This window comes from Leucopleurus acutus, assembly GCF_964270905.1.
Source record: "Leucopleurus acutus genome assembly, chromosome: 6".
In the NCBI taxonomy this organism is placed as follows: Eukaryota; Metazoa; Chordata; class Mammalia; order Artiodactyla; family Delphinidae; genus Leucopleurus; species Leucopleurus acutus.
The window spans coordinates 100149742-100174095 of NC_139149.1; the positions used below are offsets into that span (position 1 = coordinate 100149742).

A 24354-nucleotide genomic window follows, 5' to 3' on the forward strand; every position below is an offset into this window, starting at 1 on the left:
GTGTACAAAGGTACTTATATAATCATGTATTCTTTCAACCCTATGAGGTAGGTTCTGTTATTATCATATCCATTTTACGGATGGAGTAATTGAGGCACAAAGAAGTAAGTAAATTGCTCGAGGTCACGCAGCTAGTAAGTAACAGAGCCAGCACTTGAACCTAGGATGTCCAGCCCCAGAGCCCTTGCACTTAACCATCATGCCTTTTGTTTACAAAGAAAGGAAAGGAGGAAATAGCAAAGAGGATCCAGTAGGAGAAAATTCTCAGAAATATAAAAAGTTACAGTCAATGGGACATTGGGCCACTTGCCTCAAGACCCACCATCCCAGGAAAGAGGAGGGCAGGGGAAAATCTTGCTGACCAAACTGATGTAGGAATTGCCACCAAAGTCAAGTTGTAGTCAGACCCTCAGCCACACCCTAGAGTACAGTGATCTACTCAAAGGTTGTAGGAGCACAGTTAGGAAAGTGAAGGCTTGCAAAAGACAGTGGGGCAACAGAACAGTCTGATTTTTTTTAAAAAATCAGACAGAGGCACTAACTAACTAAAGACATGCGTAAGACAAGTCATCAATATGTCCATTATAACCTGTCATTTTCTGCTACGACTAGACAATTAGATGGAGTATGTCTGCGATGGGTAGTCTGCAGGTCACATCCACAAGAAGAAGCTTTCCAGGAAGGCCCAGTGAGAGGGGATCTGGTGTGATGGGTGAGGACTTGAGCTCTGGGGTCACAGGCTGAACCAGTCACTTAACTTCTCCAAGCCTCAGTTTCCTCATCTGAAACCATCCCCACCTGGTAAGGTGTGGCCAAGTCAAAGGGGAGACCACAGGTAAAGCGTTAGCACAGGGCAGAGCCTGGCGCAGAGTCAGGTTCAATGAATGGTAGGGCACATTTTTATTACCAGCAGGTCTACTTGATGTGAATTATAAAAAGAGGTTGAGGAACAAGTTAAGTGCATTTCAAAGACACATTGAAGGGAAAATGAAGGCCGAAAAAGCAGAAGGCTCTGAGAAAAGCACATCACAGTGAGATCTAATGCATTTTGATGTCTGTCTATGGTCACATGGGCTTATGTATGAGAAAATGCCTTGTAAGCCTCGGTGCCCTAGGTGATATCATTTCTCTGTGGCTGTGCAGGTCTAGGGCAGTGTGTGGGCATGGATGTCCTCACACAGCATGCTAGCTGGACTTCTGATTCCATCTGCAAATGACGGCAAGTGGAGCTTGGTCACAAGGAGCACACGTTACTGGAGGACACACGGGTCTGTGTAATCCCGGGAGGGCGGGGGAGTGATCCTACAAACACAGTGACCAAGGCCACTTGGGACGATGGAGAAACCACTCCGAGCACTGGGAAAAGGCCTGGTGAGGAACCAGAGGCACAGGTCCTAGAACAAGCCCTGAGACTTTGGCCAAGTTTTTTAACATCTTGGGCTTTGGTTTACTCATCCTCCAAGTGGATAAAGCAATCCCTGCCCTATCTTCCTCCGTGACCCTGGAGGGGATCAATAAAACAATGGATGTGAAAGTGTTCTGTAAACTCTGTCGTGCAAGCACGTGGCAAGGGTTGGGGACGTGAGCCATATTTTCACCAATGACATGAGTGAAGAGATAGAGAAAAGGCTCAGACCTTCAGGGAATGAGAGAGGGGCTGGACCCTGGATTGGGAGAGAGAAGCAATGGTGGGATCAATATCTTGGGGAGCCAAGGACCAAGAGGTTAAGGGTCAATGAGGACAGGCCTGGATCACAGGAAGCTGAGTGTGGTAAGAGTGTGGCTTCATCAGGGTTTGGGTGGAGTAGAGTCAACCCAAGACCACAGTGAATGGAATCCCAGAATTATCTGAAGTTTAACTAGCAAGTCAGTTGACAATCTGGGACCAGAACTCGGGTTTTCCAATGCCCAGCTCCCCAGATTGGCTCTTCGTGCAGGGAAGAACAGAGGGGCAAGGTGAGATTTAAGGATGTGATATCACAGGTAAGAAGAGCCCCTAATCTAACAAGACCTCCCCCAGCTTCCCAACAATGTCTAAATCCCTCCTTTACCAACTCACTCACAGGACTTCAAGAGTCTCAAGGTTGAAGTCACCTAGTACACCTCCCCTCTCAACCTCCAAGGAAGGGTCTGCTGAACACTCCAGTGACAAAGCACTCCTCATCATGGTCCACAGCAGAAGGTTCTCCATTAGATCAGTCTGACATATATGTGTCACTGTAGTTTTCTACCGTGTGTCCCAGTACACGCATCCAGGTGCTCTGCCACAGGACATCTCTTTGAATAACTGAGGACAGCTGCCATGCCTCTTTCCCCACTATGATTTTCCAGACCACATCTCCTGTGGCTGGTTTTCCAGCATCGTTCCTCCTCACTTCCTGGGTCCACTATTCTGTCTGTTTGGTCTTCTCCTGAAAGTGTTGTCTAACACTGTGTACAATATGCTGGGGGCACGATCATTATAGCAAGTGGATCATTTCCTGCATCCTAGAGTGGCATAGCTGCATCAGTGTGTCCTCAGATCACAATGGTTTTTTCTGCATTTACCATACAGGCTCCCATGTAACATTGTGTTAACTAAGACACCACTAATTTACACATAGGCTCTACAGAGCACCACCCTTGCATGTCTCACACTCTAGCCTTTAGAGATCTAAGTACAGGACCTCACACTTCTTGCCAGGAAATTTCACCTTTTTACATTCAACCCACAATTCTTAGCAGCCCAGATCTTTCTGGAACCTGGTTCTCTCTCCCCAGTGCATTCTTTCTCCCTCCCAACTTCTGCCCCCTGCAAAGAGGCCCTTTGCCTCTCCCTCTAAGTCCCTGAGGCCCTCATCAGGCTGGATTCCTCCTCTGGCCATCTGCTCCTTGGAATACATGATCCCACACCTTCTTACCCCATGAAGTCTAGAGAGCATAACAACGGCATGGACCATGCTGATACCAGAATGTTAAGGGACTAAAGCAGGGTACCATTCAATTCCAAAGGGCACAGAGAAAAAAGGAGATTAAGACAAAGCGTTATAAATAGTGGCCTTTGTGTAATGAGACTGTAGGTGACTTTTCCCCATGTTTCATTACATGCTTAATTCAACTAATATTTCATGGAGCCCTTATTGTGTATTTTCCAAATTTTCTATGCTGAGTGTGTTATTTGGAAAACCAGAAAAGAATAAAGTGAAGATGAAATGAAAAGAAGTAAAGACTCCCTAGGTGGACCTCGATGATTTCATTCCCTTTGGGAAGGGGCATTCAGACCCTCCCTGCACTTAGTTCTCCTGCCTTCCCCCTGCATTTTCCCTTCCGGCCCATGGGGCACAGGGAAATCTCACCTGCCTTGTGGGAACCCAGGCACTCTCCCACCAACTAGCGAGGAACCTTTGGTCCAGGAAGAGATATGGCTCCTGGGAAAGAAACACTAGGACCATGGAGAAGGGGGAGCAATGAGCTTACCTTGGTGTGCAGCTCAGAGTTCTGGCTGTCACTTCAAGTACCTCCCCCGTGTTGTTTCCGCCTAAAGGAACGCGTTCAAGGCAGTTTTCCTGCCAACAGGTTTTGTAAAAGGCACGGAGAAAGCATAAGAGCCGTGGCCCCCGGTGGGCACAGTATTCAAAGGGCCTCAGGAAATGGCCCTGCCAGGAGGATGACCCACTTCCCAGACTTCTCGAGGTCGGACCTGGGGTGCAGGGCTAGGGTTCCCCCTTTTCGCCCTCCTCTCTGAAAGCCAAATTTGGCCTGAAGTGTCGGGTTCTCAGTTTAGCTGCAAAACCTGGCTCTGGCTTACCCTCCTGAGACCAGCAGAGGGCGCGCGCCGCCCGCGAGAAGGAGGTTGCAGCCGCAAGCCCGGAGGGGAGCGGCAGGCGCAGAAGGGGAGATTCCCTCCTCCTGAAAACGAGGAGGCAGATCCAGAGAAAAGATAGTGCTGGAGATAGGGGGATCGGGGAGGGGAGCGTTTGTGAGTGGGAGTGAGAGAGAAAGTCTGAGTGAAGGTAGGATGGGGAGGAGAGGAGAGGTGGGGAAGGGGATGAAATGGAGGGACTGAGGAAAGATTGAGATGGTGTGAAGATGAGGCAAGGTGGGGTGGAGGTTGGGAGGAGGTGAGGAACTTGCGTAAGGATGGGTGAGATGGGGGAAGGTGGCATGCCGCTGCGCGTTGGGAGGGAAGTTGGGATGGGGTAGGGGGAAGGGGCAAGTGGAAGGCCGGATGAGGCAGGCTGGGCTCGACTGCCAGGTAGGAGGGGCGCTGCAGCAGGAGCCCATGCATTAGAGGCTCCGCGCTCCCCTCCAGTAGCACCGAAGCCTGCCTGCCCTCATTCTCTCGAGCTTTCCCTTGGCAGGCCTTTCTGCTCAGGCCTGAGCTGGGCGTCTCACGACCTTTTCCACAACCACACCCACTCCCAACCCCAGCCAAGGTTTTGGTGCAGCTAAGAACAGAGAGAAGAGGCAGTGGGGAGCTTGGGAGCTTTAATAGGTCTGGAAGGGAATAGAAACACAAGGCAGTCCTGTGGGAAGTTGGGGGCGGGAGGAAGGGGGCCCGGAAGCTACCTAGAAGTGTCAAGGGAGACGCGGCCCTTACCAAGCCCGCTGAGGTGCCAGGGGAGGAGAAGGTGGACTCTGCTGGGCCTCGGCCATACTGGAATCGGGGCAGCTCCGTGGGGGACAAAAAAAAGAGAGAGAGAGACAAAATTTGGAATAAGAGAGGGATCATAATGGAGGGGCTTCCAGAAGGCAGAGGGAAGTACAGATGGAGGGGAGGAAAAATCAGGGGAGACCCGAGAACCCCTTTCAGGGATCTGAGGTCTAGAAGAAGGTTAGAGGAAATGCAGGCACAGTCACCCTCCCTCGGGGGTTGCGGGATGAGGCGGGGGGGCAAATCCGGTGTTAAAGGAAGATTGAGGCGACTACAGGCCCCTTCCCCCGGGGGGGTGCAGCGGGCGGAGTAAAATCTGAGGTTGAAGGAACGGCGGCGGAGGCGCCGGCCCCTCTCCGGGATGTGGATGGGATTGAGCGAGGCTCTGGGCGTCTGGGAGAGGCCACGGGGCATCCGGCCGTCCCGTCTAGTGGTAATGGCCCCCCAGGTGCGAGGCGGTGGCCACCGCGCCGAAGGGCCCGGACGGGGGCTGCAACCCGGGGCTGGGGTAGAGCGCGGCGGTGGCGGCGGCGGCGGCGGCGGGGCCCGGGCCCGGCCAGTAGGAGAAGCCGGCGGGCGCGACGCCGGCCGAGGCGGCCATGAGGTTGAGTTTGGAGAGGCCGGGGAAGGGCAGTGGGGCCAGGCTGGGCTGCAGCTTGTAGAGTGCGCCTTCCTGGGCGGCGGCGGCCGCGGCGGCGGCGGCGGCCGCGGCGGCGTGAGCGTGCGCGGGGGGCGGCTGGCAGGCCTGCGCCAGGCCCTGGAAGTCGAAGCGGTAGGCGTAGCGCTTGCCGTGCACCTTGCTCATGATGTTCTTGTCATAGTAGTAGCGCAGCGCGCGGCTCAGCTTGTCGTAGTTCATGTTGGGCTTGCTCTTGCGCTCGCCCCAGCGCCGCGCCACCTCGTCTGGGTCCGTGAGCTTGAACTCGCCGTGGCCACCCTCCCACGCGATGCAGCCGGCGTTCGCGCGGTCAGCCAGCAGCTCCAGCAGAAACTGCCACAGCTGGATCTGGCCGCTGCCTGTGGGGAAGCGGGGCAGTCAGCCACCGGCGAGATGAGGGAGGCTAGCGGCGGGGGAAGAGGTGAGGTGGGAGACGACCTCCCTCCCCGCCGAGTCGGGGGTGGGGACCGATATCAGGGGGGAAAAGGGCACGTCCAGCTGTGTAACTGGGCACAGCTGGGGCGGCTGGCCAGGGAGGGGCTGATCAGCAAAGCCGTCCCTAGCCAGTACCGCGCTTTTGCACAATGGAAACGAGTCTCCCACTAAGGAGGACGCAACCCCGCGGGCGCACAGCTTTATGAGAACTGGGGTGAGAAAGGGAAGCGTCACCTCCTCTGTATAGAGGTAGAGGCGCTCCAAGGCACAGGGCCCTCGGAGGTGAGCAAAGGCGGGATATCAGCCCTTTGGCTTAGTGCTCTTACTCGGTGCAGAGCCTGCACAACCGCACAGGGTAGCCTACATAGGTGGTTAGACTGCCACATCCCAGCCGGACCACGTCCAGAGATCCAGAGGGAAGAAGCAGGCCTGCAGCAGGATCACCCCAGCCACCGGACAAGGCATACAGTTGGACCCCCTGCCCGAGGTGGAGACGAGGTGGTGGTTGGCTTCCTCGAGGTACCACATCAGACAAGAATGGGCACAGTGGCTCCCTAAGCGTGAGAGGAATGGCAGCCTCTGAAGTCTCCCCACCCTTGCCAGCGTCTGGTGCTGGGGCTACTCCGGTTCGGCCTCTTTTTTCGAAACAGGCGGGATTCCCAGGGTACCAAGGTGTCGTAGTTCCCTGGGGGCGTGATGCGCCACTCTGAGAAGAGGAGAGGAGACCGGGAAGCCTCTCTGCTTGGCTCCCTGCCTCCTCCCATCTTTGGCTAATCTCCAGACTCTTCTGCCCCGTCTGGATTTGGGGGGTGCTAAAAACGGCCAGGAGGCTTTCCCGGGTAAGTGGGTGGTGAGAGAGAACTCCTGCTTCTCTGTCTTGGAGCCTCAATCAGACAGTTGGAGAAAAATCTTGATAGCATTACCCGCCCTCCCCCCCCACACACACTCTTTCAGAATAAAGGATTTTCCTCGAAACTGTCTGATTGTTTTAAATTGAGCCTGCTGAAACTCTTCTTTTTTCAACAACTCGCTCAGGACCCAGATGCTGCCCTCCAACATCATTTTGATCCAAGTCCCTCCACACCAGCCCGGTGAGGAGCTGCCTGGCTCCAGGTCAGGACTGTTGAATTTTAGGGTCAGAAGCAAGGGAAGATTTGGGTTAAAATGTGCATCTGGTACTGAGGGGCGTAGAGGCTTGGAAGCTCATTCCTGTTGGGTGTTGTGTTCCCTTTTGGATAAAGCAGTTGCCAACCTTGTTTTTCTGGTTACGGTAACTTGGTGAGATCTAGGGTACCGACTGGGCGGGGACCTGTGGGGAGGCTTGGCCTGGAAGGCCGGCCAGGTTCGGCTGCCAACATGGCAAAACCGAGGATAATTTAGCCACCGGCAGAGACTGGGTGGCCAACCTGGGAATCAACTGCAACGGCCCAGAGGACTTGGCTCACAGAGCCTGGCATGGGCCAGTGGGGCAGGTGGGTGCTGGCCCTGGTGCTAATGGTGAGTAGGCCTGGAGTGGCCAGGGAATAATTCTCCGGGTCACCTTGCTGGGCGGTGCCGATGCCTTGGGCTCCCGCTGCCAGTAGGGAAATGACACCAAGCACCTCAGCCCCAGCCCCACAGCAGGAAAAACATTCCCAGCTGGAAAGGGGGTGGGGGCAGGAGCTTCATCTGCCCTGGCCATCGAGTTCAACCCTGGGTCTCAGAAGGTGCAGGAGCCAAAGGCCAAATGAATGTTCCCCCCACCCCGAGCCTCCCCACAATCATGCCCCGACCCTCTGCTTCCCAAAGCCCAGCATCGCGCATCTCTCCCACCCTCTGTTCAGATGGCAGTGGCGCCTGTCCGTATGCGGTGGGTACCCCGGACCCGATCCACTGTCTTCGCCTCCGCCCGTCCACCCCGCTGGCCAGCTCACCTTTTTGTACCGCGGGGCTCAGCGGCCCCCACCCCGGGCTCTTTCCTTCCTTGAAGAGACCGTCTCCGACGGGATCTGTGGCAGCAGGAGAAAACAATCAGGCGGATCGAGGCGGAGGTTGCCGACTTGCCCGAAAGGGCCCCAGGCCAAGGCTCAAGGGGGAACAGGGGGGTGCCTTGGCTCCCCGGCGCGAGGCTGGGGGCCCGATCCGTCCGGCTCCTCCTCCCGCAGCCTGGCCCGGGCGCGCGCCGCGCGGAGCCCCTCCATAACGCCCAAGTCAGGAAACGCGTCCAGGAAAAAGGAAATCCGCTTTCTGAACGGGCCGGCGGGAGCCTTATAAAGCCGAGCGGGGTTTGCGCCAGCGAGCCGCAGCGCGCAGAGCCCACCGGAGAGGAGAGGGCGCCTGGAAAGCTGGGCTGGTGGGAACGCTCGGAGCACGGAGGTGAGGGGCCACGAGGGTGCACAGGAGACTCCCGGCTGACCACGACCTCCCAACACTGCATGCGCACTGAGTCCCCTGCCACACTGTAGACCTCTGCTCCCCCTGCCAGGCTCTTTCAGCCGCTGAGCTGGCGCTCTTGGCTTCCCAGGCTCCCAATCGGCTCACTTCAGGTGCTCTAAATCTCACACTAAAACCCCAAAGCGCTCCATCTGCCTTTAAGGTCTCCCAGCGCCCTAGACTGCTCAGTTCTTCCAGAGATCCGATTCTCTGGACCGCGCCCCCTTCCCTTGGACCGCAGTATCCCCTTTCCAAGCCCCAGCCCAGACTTCCCGCCCCGAGTCCTGGTGCCTCCAGCCCCCGGCTGGTCCCTGGTACCTGGCAGGTACATGTTGATCAGCAGGGGCTGGGAGGCGCCGCTCTGTCTCATCGCCGCCAGGGCCTGGGCGGTGGGAGGTGGGGGTGGGGGTGGGAGAGGGGGATCGCGTCAGGCTTTGCGCTCCGGGGCACCGATCCCCGCCCGAGGCGACAGCGGGTGACAGGGAGAAGGCGCTGGGTCCAGCAAGGCCTGGCGGGAGGGGGCTGCCCGGGTGTGGCGGGGGATGGAGGGGTCCGGGAGCGATGCTCCCAGCTACCAGGCTGCTCGGAACCCTCCGGGCCCCCGCGCGGGCAGGGGCCGCAATTTCCGTTTTAATTAAAGAGCTGCAGCCTCGGCCCCCCGGACCCCGCCCCCGCCCCTCTTATCGCCCCATCGCAATAAAGTCTCCGACTTGCCGCGCAGCAGCCAAGCGCACCCGGCAGCCCCCCGCACCTCGCAACCCGGGAGACGCGCGGGGGATGGGCCTGGGCCTCGCGCTCTGGCAGGGGTCAGGAGCCCATTTCTTTTCCGCCTCCCTGACTCTGAGCAAACAGGATTGGGGCGGGGTACCCCAATCCTTGGTACCCCCGGGGCCACAAGGGGGTAGGGGGCTCCCTCCTTCTCACCCATCCCCCCCCCCACCTCACCGCTCCACTCTCCTCCCCTCTCCCCACCCCACCCCCACCCGGGTTCCCGTCTCCAGGCTGCGTTATCTGCATCTTCACTTTTAAATTTCCGCTTCCCTCCCTCTCTCCTGTCGCTGCGCTCCGGGTCGGCAGCCGTTGCTCCCTTTATCTACCCCGCTTCCTCCATCCCCGCTACTCCTCCCTCCTCTCCTCTCCCCCTCTCTGCTCTTCCCTGGAGACCCGATCTCCTTCCCTGTCTCCCTCTTGTTTTCCCCGGTTTCCTGCCTTTCCGGGGCTCCCAGGCCTCTGGGCCAGCGCTGGGGCGTCTCCCGCACAACTTCTAGTGGCTTGTCCTTCCTCCCCCTTTCTAGGTCTCTCCTTCTTCTTCCATGTAGTCCCTCCTCCTCCCATCTCCCTTCTGTCTCCTCTCTACCTCTCCATCCCATCTCTCTCTTTCCCTTCCTTTTCTCATTCGTTTGTTCTCACTAATTTGTGGCAAATGGGTGACTCATGATCCCCCTTCCATCCCCCCCAACCATTTCTCTTCTATCTTTCCCCATCCCTTGTCATCCCAGCTTACCATCTACCCTCACAACTATTCCCATCCTGATTATCCCAGAACTAGGCTGCAGTTGGCACCTCACTCTAGCAGGAGTAGAGGAGTTAAAACAGGTGCACCGTACAAGGTCCCCCAACCCAGGGGGAGTGGAAGTAAATACACTCCGAGAAAGGGGCGAAGGGGGGTATTAGCAAAGCTGATGTGCTTCCCAGGTGGCCTGGAGTCTCTGGGTACCTGTGGGGCTTCCTGGCTCTGGAGGGGCACACTAAGGAGGGATGCTGGCTGAAGATGAGTGTCTGAGACAGGAGCCCACCTGCAGCCATGCAGCACCCGGTGACTCCGGTCAGAATTGATAATCTCAAGTCCTTTCTCTCCCACTGCTTGACTTCAGGAGGTGAGGAGACCTGGGACTTCAGGGCACTTGGATGGAAGTGGGCAGGTTTTCTGCAGGATCCCTGGTCCTGGGTTGCCTGACTGAGGATGGCTGGGAAGTCCAGCTGGGGGAGGGGTTTCTGTGGGGCCTCTTGCATTCTTCACTTGCTGTTAACTCCTGGGGTGTTCCTCCTTGCTGGTGGAGGGTACAAAAATCAGAAGGAACCAAGGAGGAGTGTGGGAGGTGAGTCTAGGGGAAAATGGGGGGGGGAATCCCAGGACCCTAGAGGATCCTAAAGGGACAGGGGTGGAGGCTTCAGGATGTGCAGGTGGAATCTGGTGGGGGAAAGATGAGAGGTTGGGATGCTCCCTAGGAAGAAAACTCAGGGCTTTGAGGGAGCAGAGGGTCTTGAGGGTCCGGCCGAGGTCTCGCTCTCTCTCCTTCATGCTTTCTTGTCACTTCCCCAGATAGAAAATGAGGAACAGGAGGCCAGAGTTGCAAGAATGGGGAGGCAGCAAGTTTCACCCACTAATGCTCTGAGTGGAAAACAGAGGCAGAAGGGAGAGGCGCTTAGAGTGGGCATCTGTCCGGACATCCCAGCTCCGAGCTGATGAAGGATCAACAGCTCAGGCTCCGCCCCCACCCCCACCTCACTGAGGACTCAGGGACTGAGGGACAGGTGGGCTCTGCGAAGAGTTGTGAGGGAGTGAGGGGCACACCCCTACTGCACCGGGGTCTCGGCTGCACCAATGGAAAGGATATGACCTCCTCCGTCCCCTTTGGCCTTTGGCTGAGTGCAGCCAATGAGCAAATCCAGGCAGCTTCCCTGCCATCATCCTCCCACCTGGCTGGGTGTGAGCCCCACCGTGTTCTGCAGACCATCAGCCTGCCCAGCATAGAGGGACGGCGGGAAGGTGAGAACACTCAGGCCCAGCGTGGCCTCTGCGCACCCCCTCCTTATTTGCTAATGTGGGGAGCAGAGTTGGACCCGTGGGTCTAAGAAAACCTAGAAGGTCCATGCTGGCAAAGGCTGCAACAAATATTAGCTCCCCCAACTCCTTCACTGTACAGGTGGGGACACCTGTAGAGACAGGGCGTACCCTGGCAGGGTCACACTGCCAGTTCCTGAAAGCATCTTAATGGGTGGTCCTAGTAACCATGGACCTTCCTGGAGGGAAGGCAGCTCAGCTTATGGTAGATACCAGATCTCCCTTTGCCCACCGCCTGCCCCCAATACAGGCAGTGCAGAGATGGGCTGCTGGGCTCTGAGACCAGTTTGTCTGGGTCTGGGCTCAACTCCAGATCCCCCATTTCCTAGTTGCGTGGCTTTTGGGGAAGTTACATAACCTCTGTACCTTAGTCTATTCATCTGTAAAATGGGGATTATAGTACCAACCATACAGAATTATTAGGCTTATATAACACATGCTGAGTGCTCAGACAAAGCTGCATATATTTAGCTGTTGTTACTATTACCATGCCCACAAGGGGACAGTTAGGAGCCTGTGACCACACGGGAACCCCAGGCTCCTCTGGAGCCCACAAAGGTTTGGGGCTCTGCTGAGGCCTGAGGCTTTTGGCCACAGCTCAGGTCAGCCTCCGGTTAACAGCCTGGATTTGGGGTCTGGAGCCCTGTGTTCAGGTCCTGGCTTTGTCACCAATTAAGTGGATGACCTCATCAAGGCTTCTCCCTCTCAGAGGAGCTGCAGTTTCTTCATTGGTGAAATGGATGAAGAATGGAAGCTATTAGGAGGATCAAATGTGACAGGGGCGATGGACTTCAGAACCCATCTAGGTATGAAGCAGAATTCATACCCCACCTAGAACTCTGTCCTTGGTCCCCTGACCCAACCCTGAGATCCATGGGGAGAGGCAGGGAAGGGAGGTCCTATGGTAAGGGCCCTAGTTCTTTTCTGAACCACAAGCATTTTCAGGCAGTTCTCCTTGAATCCTCACAACAACCCTGTGAGAGAGACAAGGCAGGACTCAATAGCCCCAGTTTATAGGTGAGGGAATTGAGGCTGGGGGATGCTATGTGACTGGGTCCCGGGTGTTCTGACCTCTGGTCCAGGACCCTTCCCAAGGGAGCAGATGCCTGACTGTGCACAGCTGGGCCCCTGGGAAATGCCCAGGTCCAAATCTGACTTTTCTCCAACATCGCTTTGACTCCCCTGGGCTGGGGCAATGATCTGGGCCACCCCTCCCCATGGATTGGTCCACCAGGGGCTTGAAAACTCAAGCATCCCTGAGAGACAGGATGAAGGGCCTCCCAAGGACCTTGAAGGCCCTGCCTATGTGGGTGAGATTATCATAAACTGAGTCAAAGAGGGAGCTGGAAAGAAGCCACATTGGTGCCACGGACTCTGATGGCTGCTGCCACATTCAACCCCACCATGGCTGTGGGCTTCTACCACCTGCCCCAGAACCCAGGCTCGCTGTGGTCAGTGGCTCAGGGGTGGCCTCTCCAGCTCACTAGTCCTCTGAAGAGTGGGGAGGAAGAGGAAGAATGAAGAGGGAGTTTTTGAGACAGCTGAGAGGCAAGGCATGCAAATGCTTTGTACAATAAATGCTGGAGCTCAATACCACGAGGGATTGTTATTCAAAGGGCCTAGGTCTTTGCTCAGAGAGAGCACATCTCCTCTAGGAGGCAGTGGGACCTCCCAGCAATTACCCCTCTCACACCCTTGCTCCTCTATAAGGCGGAGATTCTACAAAGCTGGGAAATGGGTGCAAGCTTCCCTTAGGTTGGGTAGGGAGCCAGGGTGAAGATAGAGGCTCGAAAAGTAGGGGTGGGGGTCAGAGAGGAGCCCAGCAGGGCTGCTGCACAGAGCTAAGGAGGTCCTGCCCCGAATGCTGGAGCCTGGCCCAGGGGGTGTGTGAAGGTTGAAATTCAGCTATGAGCCCTGCCGTGGAGCTATGTGCGCCCAAACCAGAGGATGGCAAAGGAACGATCTGGGCTAGCGGTACACCTGGTCCAAGCTGATAGGCCTTTGCCAAGGAGAGGTGTGGGGCTGGTTGCATTTAACAGGATCCCCAGGATTCTTACCAGCATTTTCATCTCAGACCCATCAGCCACATACCTCCTAAGCCAGTGTATGCTCCAGTCAAGGGTCCTGGAGCCAGAGCGGAGGGGAGGGTTGGCAGAGAAGGACCCTCAGAAGGATAAGGATGGAGATTGCAAAGCAAGACACCAAAAAGGAGGCAAGAGGGGCAGGCAGGTTCAGGAGCCTTTATTGAGGGTCCTCATGGGAGGCGCCGGGGCTGTGGAGCCTAGTGCTGGACTCTCCGAATGGACTGCAGCTGCCCAGTGTGGGCCTGCGTGCCGAATTCACTGTAGTTACGGAACTCCCCGCTGTGGCGGTCCTGCTCCAATACATACTGGTAGCCCCGGTAGCCTGGGTACTGGTAGGCCACCCACCTAGGCCAGTGAAGGCACAGGGGTGGTAAGTAGGCTCTGCCCCCCCCCCAATGCCCTCCACGTCTGGTCCTCCTTTCTCAGCTCCGATCCCCAGCTCCAAAACTATGGCTTCTGTTTTCCCTACATGGATCTCTCCCTGCCCTGTCCACTGCTCCAGGTCTTCCTAACACCTTCTTCATCTTGTCTCCTATTCCCACCCTCCATTGCCCCCTCACCCATGTTTTCAATCCCTTCCTCTACCCCACGTTGCCCCCCTGACTCATTCTCCTATTACCTGCCCCATCCCTCCCAGTCTGTCTCCATCATCTCACTTCCCCTTGCCTCTCAGTCTCCCATGACCTCACTCCCCCGTCCCCTAGCCCCCAATGTCTCTCTTTACTGTGTCTCTTAGCACCCCCGTCACTTTTCCCCACCCTCCTTCCTGGTCCCCACCCTCCTCCCTGGTCCCCACCCTCCTCCCTGCTCTTCTTCCCTGTTCCAATCCCAGGACTCACGCTCCAGAGCTGACTTTGAGGGAACCCACATCCTTGCTGGCCCAGCCCATGGAAGGCAGGGATGGGTAGTCATCATTGAGTTCAAACTTGCAGCCCTGGAAGTTTTCCCCCTCAAAAAGTGTCACACGGCTGTCGCTGTGGTTCTGAGGCACAAGAAAGTAGGGGTGGACAGGTCAGGCCCTCCAAAGAGGATACATTCTCAGCCCGACTCCCCCAACACTCTGCCCAGCATAAGCTGAAAGACACAGGGTCCATAAACACACCCAGAGTTCACTCCATCAGCTCCATATCAGTCTGGGAAGCTGGGATGCTCAGAGATCCCCAGCCTGGTCCCTTCTATGGCTTTGGATTGAAGTGGTGAGACTGAGGGGGCTGTTCCCAGAGACACTTCCACATCAGAGGTAGAGAGCATCTTTTGACATGGACATGTTTTGCAGGAGGAAAATCAGAGGTCCTGAGGGAAATCTGGTCCACTAAGCAAGACAGTTTCCCTAAGGAAGCATTGACTATCAATCCCCTGCCCAGTACCCTGGGCATAGCCTCTCATAGGTTAGGACCCAGAGAAGGGTGGAGAGAAAAGTCGGAACGTACAGGCCGGGGCATCAGTGTTTGTTGAGTCTGGGCTCCCATTGTCCCAGGGCCTTCCCCCTGCAGGGCTCCTTGGCCTCCTGGGATGGAGAAACTGGGCTGAGTCAGCACCTGCTTTCTGTCCTCCACCACACAGCCCCAGGCCTCGCCAGTAGGGTAGATAAATCGGCAGGAATGGGAAGTGAGATCCTCCCCTCCAGTGTATTTGATTCATTACCAACCCCTTCCCCCCAAACACACACACAGAGACTAACCCCTTCTCAGCCTTGATCCCTGATTGAGTTCTATTCTCATGTTAACCTTTGTGACCAGGGTCAAATCACTTTGCCCTCTGAGCCCCATTTCCACACCTATGTATGAGGTTAAGAGCAGTCACCCCACCTCACAGTGCTGTGTGACACCAGAAGCGCTCGCTGACATGTGCGGACCTGTGGACGACTGGGTGTGAGGAACGGGGCTCAAGACTGCAAGGTCTCGGGGCTGTCCGTGGTGCTGATTTCCGATGCTTGGCTTAGGCCCACGTCCCAAAATTTCTGAGACCTCTCTGGTTCTGGGAAGTAATGCCACTCCTACCCATCTAGGAGTTGTGTTCACACCCCCCGTACAGTGAGTGGACAGTCTTTCCAGGTACTGTGGTGGGGCCTGGAGCTAGGAGCTAGGACGCAGAGGAGGAGGGGGAGGGCTGTGCTCACCGCGCAGAGCACTGGCCGGAAGGACAGCAGCTGGTCGCTGTGGTGGCCGCCACTGCCGCTCCAGGCACTCCAGCGAGGGTAGTCACCTTTCTCCAGAATGAACTGCTGTCCCTGGAAGTCGGGGTACTCGAAGGCCACCCAACTGGGGAAAGATAATGGAAGCTGCGAGGCATCTGCCCCAGCCTCATTCATTCCTCCCCCTCCCCCTTGCTTTTACAGAACCGATCTTTGTCTCCACCCAAGGCCTTTCCCTTAACACACCCATCACAAGGCAACCCAGCCCCTCTAGAGGCTAAAGACCCTAAGCCGGCTTCTATCTGGGGTTTGAGGGGTCCAGGCTTCCAGCTCAGGGCCCCCAGGCTGGAAGGAATTTTCCAGTCTACGAAGATCACCCGACCAAGCACTCCTACCGCAAGGATTTTGGCCCCTGCAAAGGTGGGTGTAGGAACCCCCCTAACCTGCAGTAGCAAACTGCAATAGCTCAGGGGCCTCAGCTTTCTTGAGGGCCCCAGTCTCTAGGAGGCCGGGGTGGGGCGGGCGGAAGGGATTTGGCTTCTTTTGCTAAACGAAGCTTAGAGCCATCTAACTTTGGAAGGGACAGAATTACACTGGGAACCCCTTCAGGGTTCAGGCTGGCCCCACGGAGTCCCGCAAAGGGTCGCTTCTCGCCTTTATCCCTTTAGCTCACACGAGGATACAATCTTTCTCATGATTTGTTTTGGGGCAGGTGGGGAGTTTTGAGGAAGCCTAGATATGTTCCACGTGGCTGGGTCTCTCCCAGCCAGGGCTTACATACAGTCTGGGGAATGGAGGACTGGGAGCCGAGGACCCCGTCTCGCAGCTTGCGCCAGGGGAGCCTGGCGCCCCCCAACCCAGCCCAACCGCGCCGGGGCATCACTCACGCGCCATTTTCCACCTTGACCGAGCGCACCCGGCGCAGGCCTACGCGCTCGCCGATGTTGGTGCAGTCGCTCAGCAGCCGGCTGCGGCGGCCCTGGAAGTCCTCCTCATCCCAAAGCGTGAGGCTGGCGGGCGCTGGGCCCTGCGCGGGGGCGCTGCTCATGCCGCTGCAGACAGGGACGGGACCAAGCGCTCAGCGCCTCGAGAGCCCACTCCCCGCCCAGGCCCGCCCAACCCCGCCCAACCCCTCCCAACCCCGATAGGAGGTGAAAGACCGCGGGCCGGACCCTGGCCGCTAGCGGCTTTTCCCCATCTCGCCCTCCCCGGCCCGAAGAGACCGCGCCCCAGCACCGAGTATTCACCGGGTGGGTGAGCGCGGTACTGACGGAAGCGGAGAGGCTGCGCGCGAGCTGGGCAGGCGTGCGGGGCTTTATACCAGGCCTCGCCCGCTCTCCGCACCCTCTCCTGCTGCGGTGGGGGGGAGCTGAGTCAGCGGGCAAGCTGCGGTCAGCTCTGGTGTCCCCGGGGCAGCCGCGGCCTCTCCCGCAACCGCTGACCTGGCCGCAGCCCTCGGGGATTACAATAGAAAGTGCTGAGACACATGTCCGGCGCTCGCCACAGCCGAGGCTGACTCCGCTTTTTCTTTTTGGGGGGCCTGAGCCAGGCCGAGACCTTCAGGGATAGAGGTACCAGGCCACCCGGTGGCCACCCCGCTAAAACCGCGCTTTCCTGGCTCGAGATGTGGAAGTTCTTCCCAGCGTCTAAACTCCTTTTCTTTAGAGGTCGAGGCCTCTCTTTGGGGCGACGCTAGGGAGGAAGTAGACAAGGCTCCCCATAAGAGACTTTCCTCACGACCCTCAGCCCTCTTTTCCCTGGAGGGTGGGCCATCGCGGCCCGTTTCTTCCCAAGATCGAGTCCCCGGACCCGGTGCTGAGCTCCCGAAGTTTTCTTGCGCGGAGGTGCTGAGAAGAGGCGATGACCAGGACTCGCCGCAAGGCGGCGCTGAGTGCAGGAAACGTAAAACGCCCAAGGGAAGGCACGGATTTGCAAAGCGTTCAGGGAGTGGCTCGCTACCGAACCGCTCAACCTCAGCGCGGCCGGAACCGTGGCGCTCCCAGCCACCCGACAGAGCTCCCAGTTTTGGGGCCTCCGGCCACGACGTCAGCCTGAGATCTAGCAGCTGATTATTGAGCGCCTAGTTCGGGCCAGACCCTCTACTCAGAGCTTTTACGTGCGTGATCTCAGCTAATTGTAGCACCGACCAGTTGAGGCAGGCGGTGTTATTGCCTTGCATTTCACAGATGATCCTGCGGCCCAGAAGGGTACCGGAAGGCAGTCGGGGAGGTGTCACAGCTGAGAAGCGGCCCAGTTGAGGTGTGAACCTGGGTTTCTGTTTTGACTATAAGGCTTACTTAGGCTCTTACCCCCAATCCCACTGCCTTGTACGGTCGGGGGAGGGGGGAAGGTTGGGTGTGGGGAGGGAGAAATTTAGGCGGAAAGGCTTGGGGCCCCAGGGAAGTTCTAGGGAGGAAATTTCCTCACAACTTGCAACAGAATTTCCTAACCCTCATGGCTGTCAAGGAGACACAAAGGCTCCTGGCAGAATTGTGAGTGTTCCTTAATGGAGGGGGTATTCCAGCAGAAGCGGAGGGGTGAGTAAGAAGGAAACTAATATTTTGTTGTTCCCATGAACCAAGTGCTTCTCTTTTAGACTCAACAGTCCAAAGTGGTAAGTTTCGGTGAACAGATGTGGAAATTGAGGCTTGGGAGGTACAGGGCCTTTTCCAAGTCCACATGGCTAGCTAGTGTCAGAGCAAGATTGAAATTTAGACCTTTTGACTCCAAAGCCAGTGCTCTTGCCACCCAACCTCCTGTGACTAAAAGGCCTCACAGGCCAGATGCAGCTGCCCCAAATCCGGAAGTCTAGTTACGCTGGCTTCTATGCTTTCTCTCAACTGCCAAGCTAACTCCAGCCTCAGAGCCTTTGCATTTGTTGCTCCTGTTACCTGGAGCGTCTTAGTCTCAAGATCTTGGCATGCTGGCTCCTTTTTCTACCACCTGGATGATGCTGTTCCTGGTATTTACTGTCCATCACATCACCCTATTTTCTTTATAGCATTTATTACTCTGTAAAGTTGTCTTTTTCATCTTTTGTGTATGGCTGTACTGAGTGTTTCCTTTTGTACTAGACTGTAAGCTCCATTTAAAGGGGCAGGGGCTGTGTCAGTCTCGTTTTCAGTTGTTATCCTCCAACCTAGCACAGTGCTGGACACATAGTAGGTGCTCAATAAAACTTCTCGAATGAGTGAGTGAACAGGGTGGTCAGGTTGGGCCAAATGTCCATGGGGGAAGGCGTGTAGAGGAAATTCTCCAGTGAGAGTGGGGGGTGACGGTTTGCCCATCCCACCGACCTCCCCACCCCTGAACAGGCACTGGGGGAAATTAGAGTCTCCCTTGAGTCTCACTTTTCACTGGTGAGTAATTTCTGTCAAGGATCACAACGTGTGTGAAGGTGAATGCCAAAAGCACAAGGCCCTATAACATAAAGAGTAAAGCCCAGTTTGGAGGTTTTAAGTCAGAGCAGGGACAGCCACAACCAGGTTTGACTGCAGATGTGGTCAGAGCCATGCGCAGTCCCCTGACTCCCTATGCTAGAGGGGGTCTGGACAAATAGGGTATAATTTTCCCCAAACCCCAAAAAGGGAAATACAAGCTATAGAGGGAGGCAAGAAACAGTCCTGGGCTGTTCGTGACCCGGCAGTTTGTCTCGGTTTCACAAGTTAGGGCTATTGCAGCGGTGAGAAGTGAGGGACCGAATCTCTTCCCTTCCTTCTCTCTTCCTCCCCCATCTCTATCCAGCAATTATGGATTCGGCCACCAGGGGGGGCGCGGGGGCCGCTCTGGGTAGAACGCTGGAGCGGTGGGGACGGGGGGCGGGGAAAGGAAGGGGGAGTTGATCTGAGGCTGAGGTCGGGAGGGGCGCCCGTGGCGAGTGTGTCAGGCTGTGCGTCTGCGCTGGTCAGTGACGCGGTCACCCAGTCTAGTCCCGAGGGTGCGGGGGTGGCTGTCAGAGGGTGGACGCTGTGTTTTCGGGAGCTAGTGCTGGGAGGGCAGTTTCCGTGTTGGTGGGACCACCGTATTCCACAGGAGGAGTGTGTGTGTGTGTGTGTGTGTGTGTGTGTGTGTGTGTGTGTGTGTGTGTGTGTGTGTGTGTGTGTGTGTGTGAGAATTAGAACAGCCATCGCTCCTCTCCTAGTCCTATATTCTGATCTTGGCTCTGCACTAAGTAGCTGTGTGGCACTAGCTAGCTTCTCCCCTCCTCTGACTCAGTTCCCTCATCGGGAAAATGGTGTGTAGGTCCCACTGCCAATACAGGATAGTCCACGGCTTTCAGTTCTACCTGTCTTCACCAGCTCTCTCAGACATGGGCACACCCACCGTCACTGCCAATAGCCAGTTACCCACATCTCTAGACTCTCTCGGGCTCCCCACATCCCTCCAGACCCCTCCCTGGCTCTGGGCCTCATAATCATCAAGAAAGGGAAGAATGAGCCACTGGGGGGAAGGGGCTGTCAGGCAGCCCTTACAGGTGTGCCAGAATGGGGCTCCGGGATCCCTGTCCCTTTTCTCTACTATGGACCCCCTTCTGGCCTCCTTTCTCTACCAGGCTGGTCCACCTCCAGCCCCCCTTCCGTCCCCCAGCAGCTGGTCCTGTTTGTTTTCCCAGATCAGTTGTGCTCAGAGCTTCCTGAAGGATGGATGCACAGGTGGCTTTGTTTGCCGGCTCAGCACCCTCACCCCTTCCTTCTCCACATGCACAGCCTCAGCCTCCGGGCATGGGGAAGGGGGAGGAGTTAGACAGAAAAACAAGTGTCCCCAGGTCTACACAACCAAGAGACCTCACTCAAGATCTCGTAGGGAATCTCATTACCCGAAGAGAACTCCCCACCCCCACCCTGTCCAGTGCTTCATCTCATAGAGGGATCTTTGGTCGCACTTAAGAATCCTCAGGACCCACCCCCCCATGATTCTGCCGAAGCACCCATCCCGTAAGGCGCACTGAGATCCCACAGAGAAGCCCTCAGACTCGGTCCTGTGTTCTCAGTGAGGCCCTGTATCCCACTCAGATCTCCATCCCTTACAGGGAAATGTAGATCTGACAAAGAAACCCTTAAACCCAATCCTGGACTCTCATCCAGGTCTCCATCGCAGGTAGAATCCCCAGAGAAGTGACGTCTCCCTCGTATAGGACCCCATCCCTCTAGCAGCCCGACTTCACAGTACTGATGGGCAGCTTAGAGGGTCCCGGTGGCCAAAGTCTTCTCCTCAAGTTGGCCTGCTCCCACCCTTTTCCCTCATTTCACTGGGAAATCAGCCAGGGCTTTGGTGACTGAAGATGCAAATTCTGTGAATGTGGTGCCTTCCCCCACCCTGTACCATCACCAGCCCCTCCTTTGCAGCCCTGCTCCTCCACTCCCCACCCCCACCCCAGCTCCTGGGAGCCAGGAACAGCAGTGAGTACCTTCCCTGGGGCTGTGAGGTCTGGTCTCCTGGGAGACAGAGATAACGCGGGTGAGAGACTAGCTCAGCTCAGGCTGGGTCCGACAGCTGGGCCTGAAAGAGGTGGGTCCTGACGGGGTGACAGCCCCACCCACACAGACTCATTGTCGTGTCCCTCTATCAACAGAGCCCCTCTTCTCTGCCCCTCAGTGGGGATGGAGAACTGGCCCCCATCCAGGGAGATGGGAGGCAGCTTTCACCACCACCCACTCACCCAGGCACAAAGCCAGGGCTTGCACAGGGCGGCAGGGAGAGGGCACACACGTGCGCAGGTTCACATGGGCGGAAGCTACATGCATCACATGTGAACAGTCTCCTTCTAGGATTCAGTAGACACCTCAGTGGTCAAACTCATTTATGGGCAGACATTTGTTCACTCACTTATTCCTTAAATATTTAATAAAATGTACTATGTGCCAGGCACTGTGGTGGGTGCCTTGTGTACTTTCATGTGCGCACAGCCCACTCCACGGTTGCCTAGAGAAGATCATCTCAGTCACCCACTCAAGACCATACAGACACTGAAGGGTTAAAGTGTGGGCTCTGGAGTCACACTGCTGCCTGGGTTCAAATCCAAGCTCCACTGCTTATAAATTGGATGAACTTGTACTCCACTACTCAGATTTTCCCCCTGAAAAATGGGAATGATAGTTGTTTTTTTTGTTTTTTTTTTTTTTTTTTTTGCGGTACGCGGGCCTCTCACTGTTGTGGCCTCTCCCGTTGCGGAGCACAGGCTCCGGACGCGCAGCCCCAGCGGCCATGGCTCACGGGCCCAGCCGCTCCGCGGCATGTGGGATCTTCCCTGACCGGGGCACGAACCCGTGTCCCCTGCATCGGCAGGCGGACTCTCAACCACTGCGCCACCAGGGAAGCCCGGAATGATAGTTTTTAAAACTGTTGTAAAGATTTAAATGCCTGTAAAACCCAGAACTAGCCTGCAGTAGGCATCAAATAAATGTTCGCTGTTACAGCTGTGGTTATAACTGGCTTTGCTGCCTAGTTCTTCCTATCCCCCTGGGGCTGGGCTGGGTTGTAGGGAGGAGTCGGGTAGCAGGCACAGCGGCATCCCCTGTCCCGAGAAGCCAGCCTAGCGCTCAGGATGGGGAGCCTTCCTGCTTCACTCCATTAGAGCCGCTTTACTGATGAGCTCAGTTGGGGAGGGTCGGGGGGTATCCCAATTTCCTTTGTTTTTGTTCAAATCTCTGCTGTCTGGGTGGAACCGGAGACCTGACTTCCGGTCCTGGTGCTTTTCCTGGCTCCATATGTGGCCTTGGGCAGGTCATTCCCTATCTTGGGGCCACAGTTTTGTACCTGAAAACTAAGCTAATTGCTGATCCTGGAAGGGCCTCCCAACCCTGACTCCTGTGATCCTGTGATGCCTCGGGAAGGGAAGGCTCCCTTCCCTCCCCACCGAGCCTCTGCCTGCACCCCGACTCCCCACTCCCCACTCCCCACTTTTCTCACACACACCTGGCCTAGCCCGAATGAGGGGGTGAGTTGCCACTGTCGTCATGGGGACTAATCTCCGAGAAGGTCAGTGAGGCTCTGCTTCTGCCTCGGCTGGATTGGGGATTAGCGCCTGTGTGCAAGCCCTCCCGTCCCCCCGGTGCCTCCACTCCCAGGTCTCCACACTGTTACATAGACCCTGGGCAGCCTCCACACCCAGAAGTTCCACGGCTGGGCCAGAATCAGCAGGTGGGTAGTGGGGCCAGGGCAGCTGCCACAGCTGTCGTCCAGCTGTGGCCAAGAGAGAAAGTGGGAGAGATCGAGTCAGATCCATGCCCCTCACTACTCACATGGCCTGAGCTGTGTCCCTCTTCACCTTCTGCCCTTTAATGGGGAGAGATGGGTCTCCCAAGATAGGGGTATCACCTCTACTTCCAGCCCTGGCTCACGTTTGCAGGTCACATAGGAGCCATCTCTTTCTCCTTTGTTGTGGGTAATTTCCCTATCCCGACGTGGGGTGGGATGGAGGCTGTTTTCACATAGCCTCCCCCTTCCCCCTCACATGCTGTCTCTTCCATCCCTGGTTACCCTGACCTCTGACCCAGCATCTTCAAATCTCATCTCTCTGGAGTGTACATCCCTTGTTATCTCACACTGCCTCTGTGTATCTCTGGTCTCTCTCTAGCTCTCACTTTCACAATCTGGGGTTGGGGGGGGGCGGTGTCTGCAGCCTCTCTGGACCCTGAAATCTTCCACACCCTCTGGGCTGCACCCTCTGTCTGTCCCTCTGTGCTTCTGCTGGGATTCTCCACTCTCTTGCTCATCCTTCTCCCCTCTCCATTTCTCATGGGCAGGCCCCTGGTCCCCCTATGGCCAGCCACACTCCAACTGCTCTTTCCCTTTTTTCCGCTTCCTCCATTACCTGTCCCCTCCCTCGCTCAGGGTGCTGACAGGGATGACAGGAAGCAGGCTCCGGCTTCGAGCAGGAAGGGGGAGGGGGTGGGGGCCCGCCTCGAACACCAGCTGCTGAGCACCCCCCTCCCCAAGCCCTGCACCTGCAGGGCTGCCTGGCGCCTGGTGACTCCGCCCCTGGCCAGGCAGGGGAGGATGGACCTGGAGGAGAGGCCAGATCCTCGGCCACGTCCAGGAAATGCGGGTCTAGGGGATGGGGTGGGGGGTGGAGGTCTGGGGAAATTGCCGCCCCCCGCAGCGGGGGAAAGGCAGTGGCTCTCTGTCACAAGGGCAGACCCCAGCCCACTGGTGGCCTCATTCTTCTCACCCCCGCCCCCAGGACTGCTGTGTGTGTGTGTGTGTTGGGGGGCGGTGATTCCAAGGGGAGACCTTTTTGTGGTGCAGCCCCAGAATCTGGAATCCTAGCCAGAGGGGGAGTGCTCTAGCCACCTTCCATGTTTGGGGGAGGGGAGAGGAAGCCCTCAAAGACACAGGGAGGATGTACCAGCACCAGGGCCAGGTGAATCAATCAGTGCCAGGCTGGGAGGCCAGGAGAGGGGCTGCACACACCCAGCCTGGGACCCATGGACTTCCCCTCGCCCTCGCGGCCCAGGCTGCTGCACGGAGATCCAGCCTGCAGTCCACCCTCTCCCCAGACCTGCCTGGGATCTGTCAGAGCCATCTCATCCCCTCCCCCTCCCTCTCTCTGTGCCAAGGACTCAGCAGATCCTGCGGAGCCTGCGGGTAGTTGGGTGAGGGGTGGCAGTGGAGTGGGGGTAAAGTGGAGGGGGAACGCCAGCACCCCCAGGAACATCCAAATTGGAGTCAGAAGGGACCAGTGACTCCTGACCCTCATTCCCATCTCCCTGGGGACTGCCTCGGCCTGGGTGTGTGGGGTACAGTCCCTCCCCATAAAGCTTCCTCACCCTTAGGGGAAACTGGGCTCCTTACTGCTGTCCAAGGAGCCTTCCTTCCACCCCTGACCTACAACTGGCCCTTCCCTCCGGGGCTGGCTCAGCATCACCGTCAGTTTTGGCAGGTGGACTGGAGTACACCTGGAATCACAGGGCAGAGGCTCGACTGGGAGCTCAGACTGACCCCAGGCCTCAGTTCTAGGCTCTCCAAGCAGGAGGCCAGGGCTCTACGGCAATCTTCATCCTCCTCCCCCGTGTCAGATCTTAACACTTTGAGTCACTGAAAAGGCGGGTGGTCTGTCCTAGGTTTGGGTTGTGGCTAATGGCCCATGGACTCCCACCTAATCTGAGGGCCACACAGACCTACCCCACCTCCAGCTGACGGAAACAAGAGGCC

At 56.9% G+C, this 24354-nt stretch overlaps 2 protein-coding genes across 2 annotated transcripts; both read right to left on the minus strand.

The window, feature by feature from the left end:
* Positions 1-5060: 5060 nt before the first annotated feature.
* Positions 5061-8508, minus strand: FEV (FEV transcription factor, ETS family member; the record flags this gene model as incomplete). The annotated part of the gene is made up of 3 exons (XM_082841257.1): positions 5061-5650; positions 7640-7714; positions 8457-8508. 3 exons carry the CDS (start codon positions 8506-8508, stop codon positions 5061-5063), a joined length of 717 nt encoding a protein of 238 aa, XP_082697383.1.
* Positions 8509-13264: 4756 nt separating this feature from the next.
* CRYBA2 (crystallin beta A2) lies at positions 13265-16249 on the minus strand (the record flags this gene model as incomplete). Its single annotated transcript, XM_082841683.1, has 4 exons — positions 13265-13412; positions 13907-14049; positions 15187-15328; positions 16089-16249. The coding sequence occupies 4 exons, from the start codon at positions 16247-16249 to the stop codon at positions 13265-13267; spliced, it is 594 nt and encodes a 197-aa protein (XP_082697809.1).
* Between the last annotated feature and the right edge of the window lie 8105 nt (positions 16250-24354).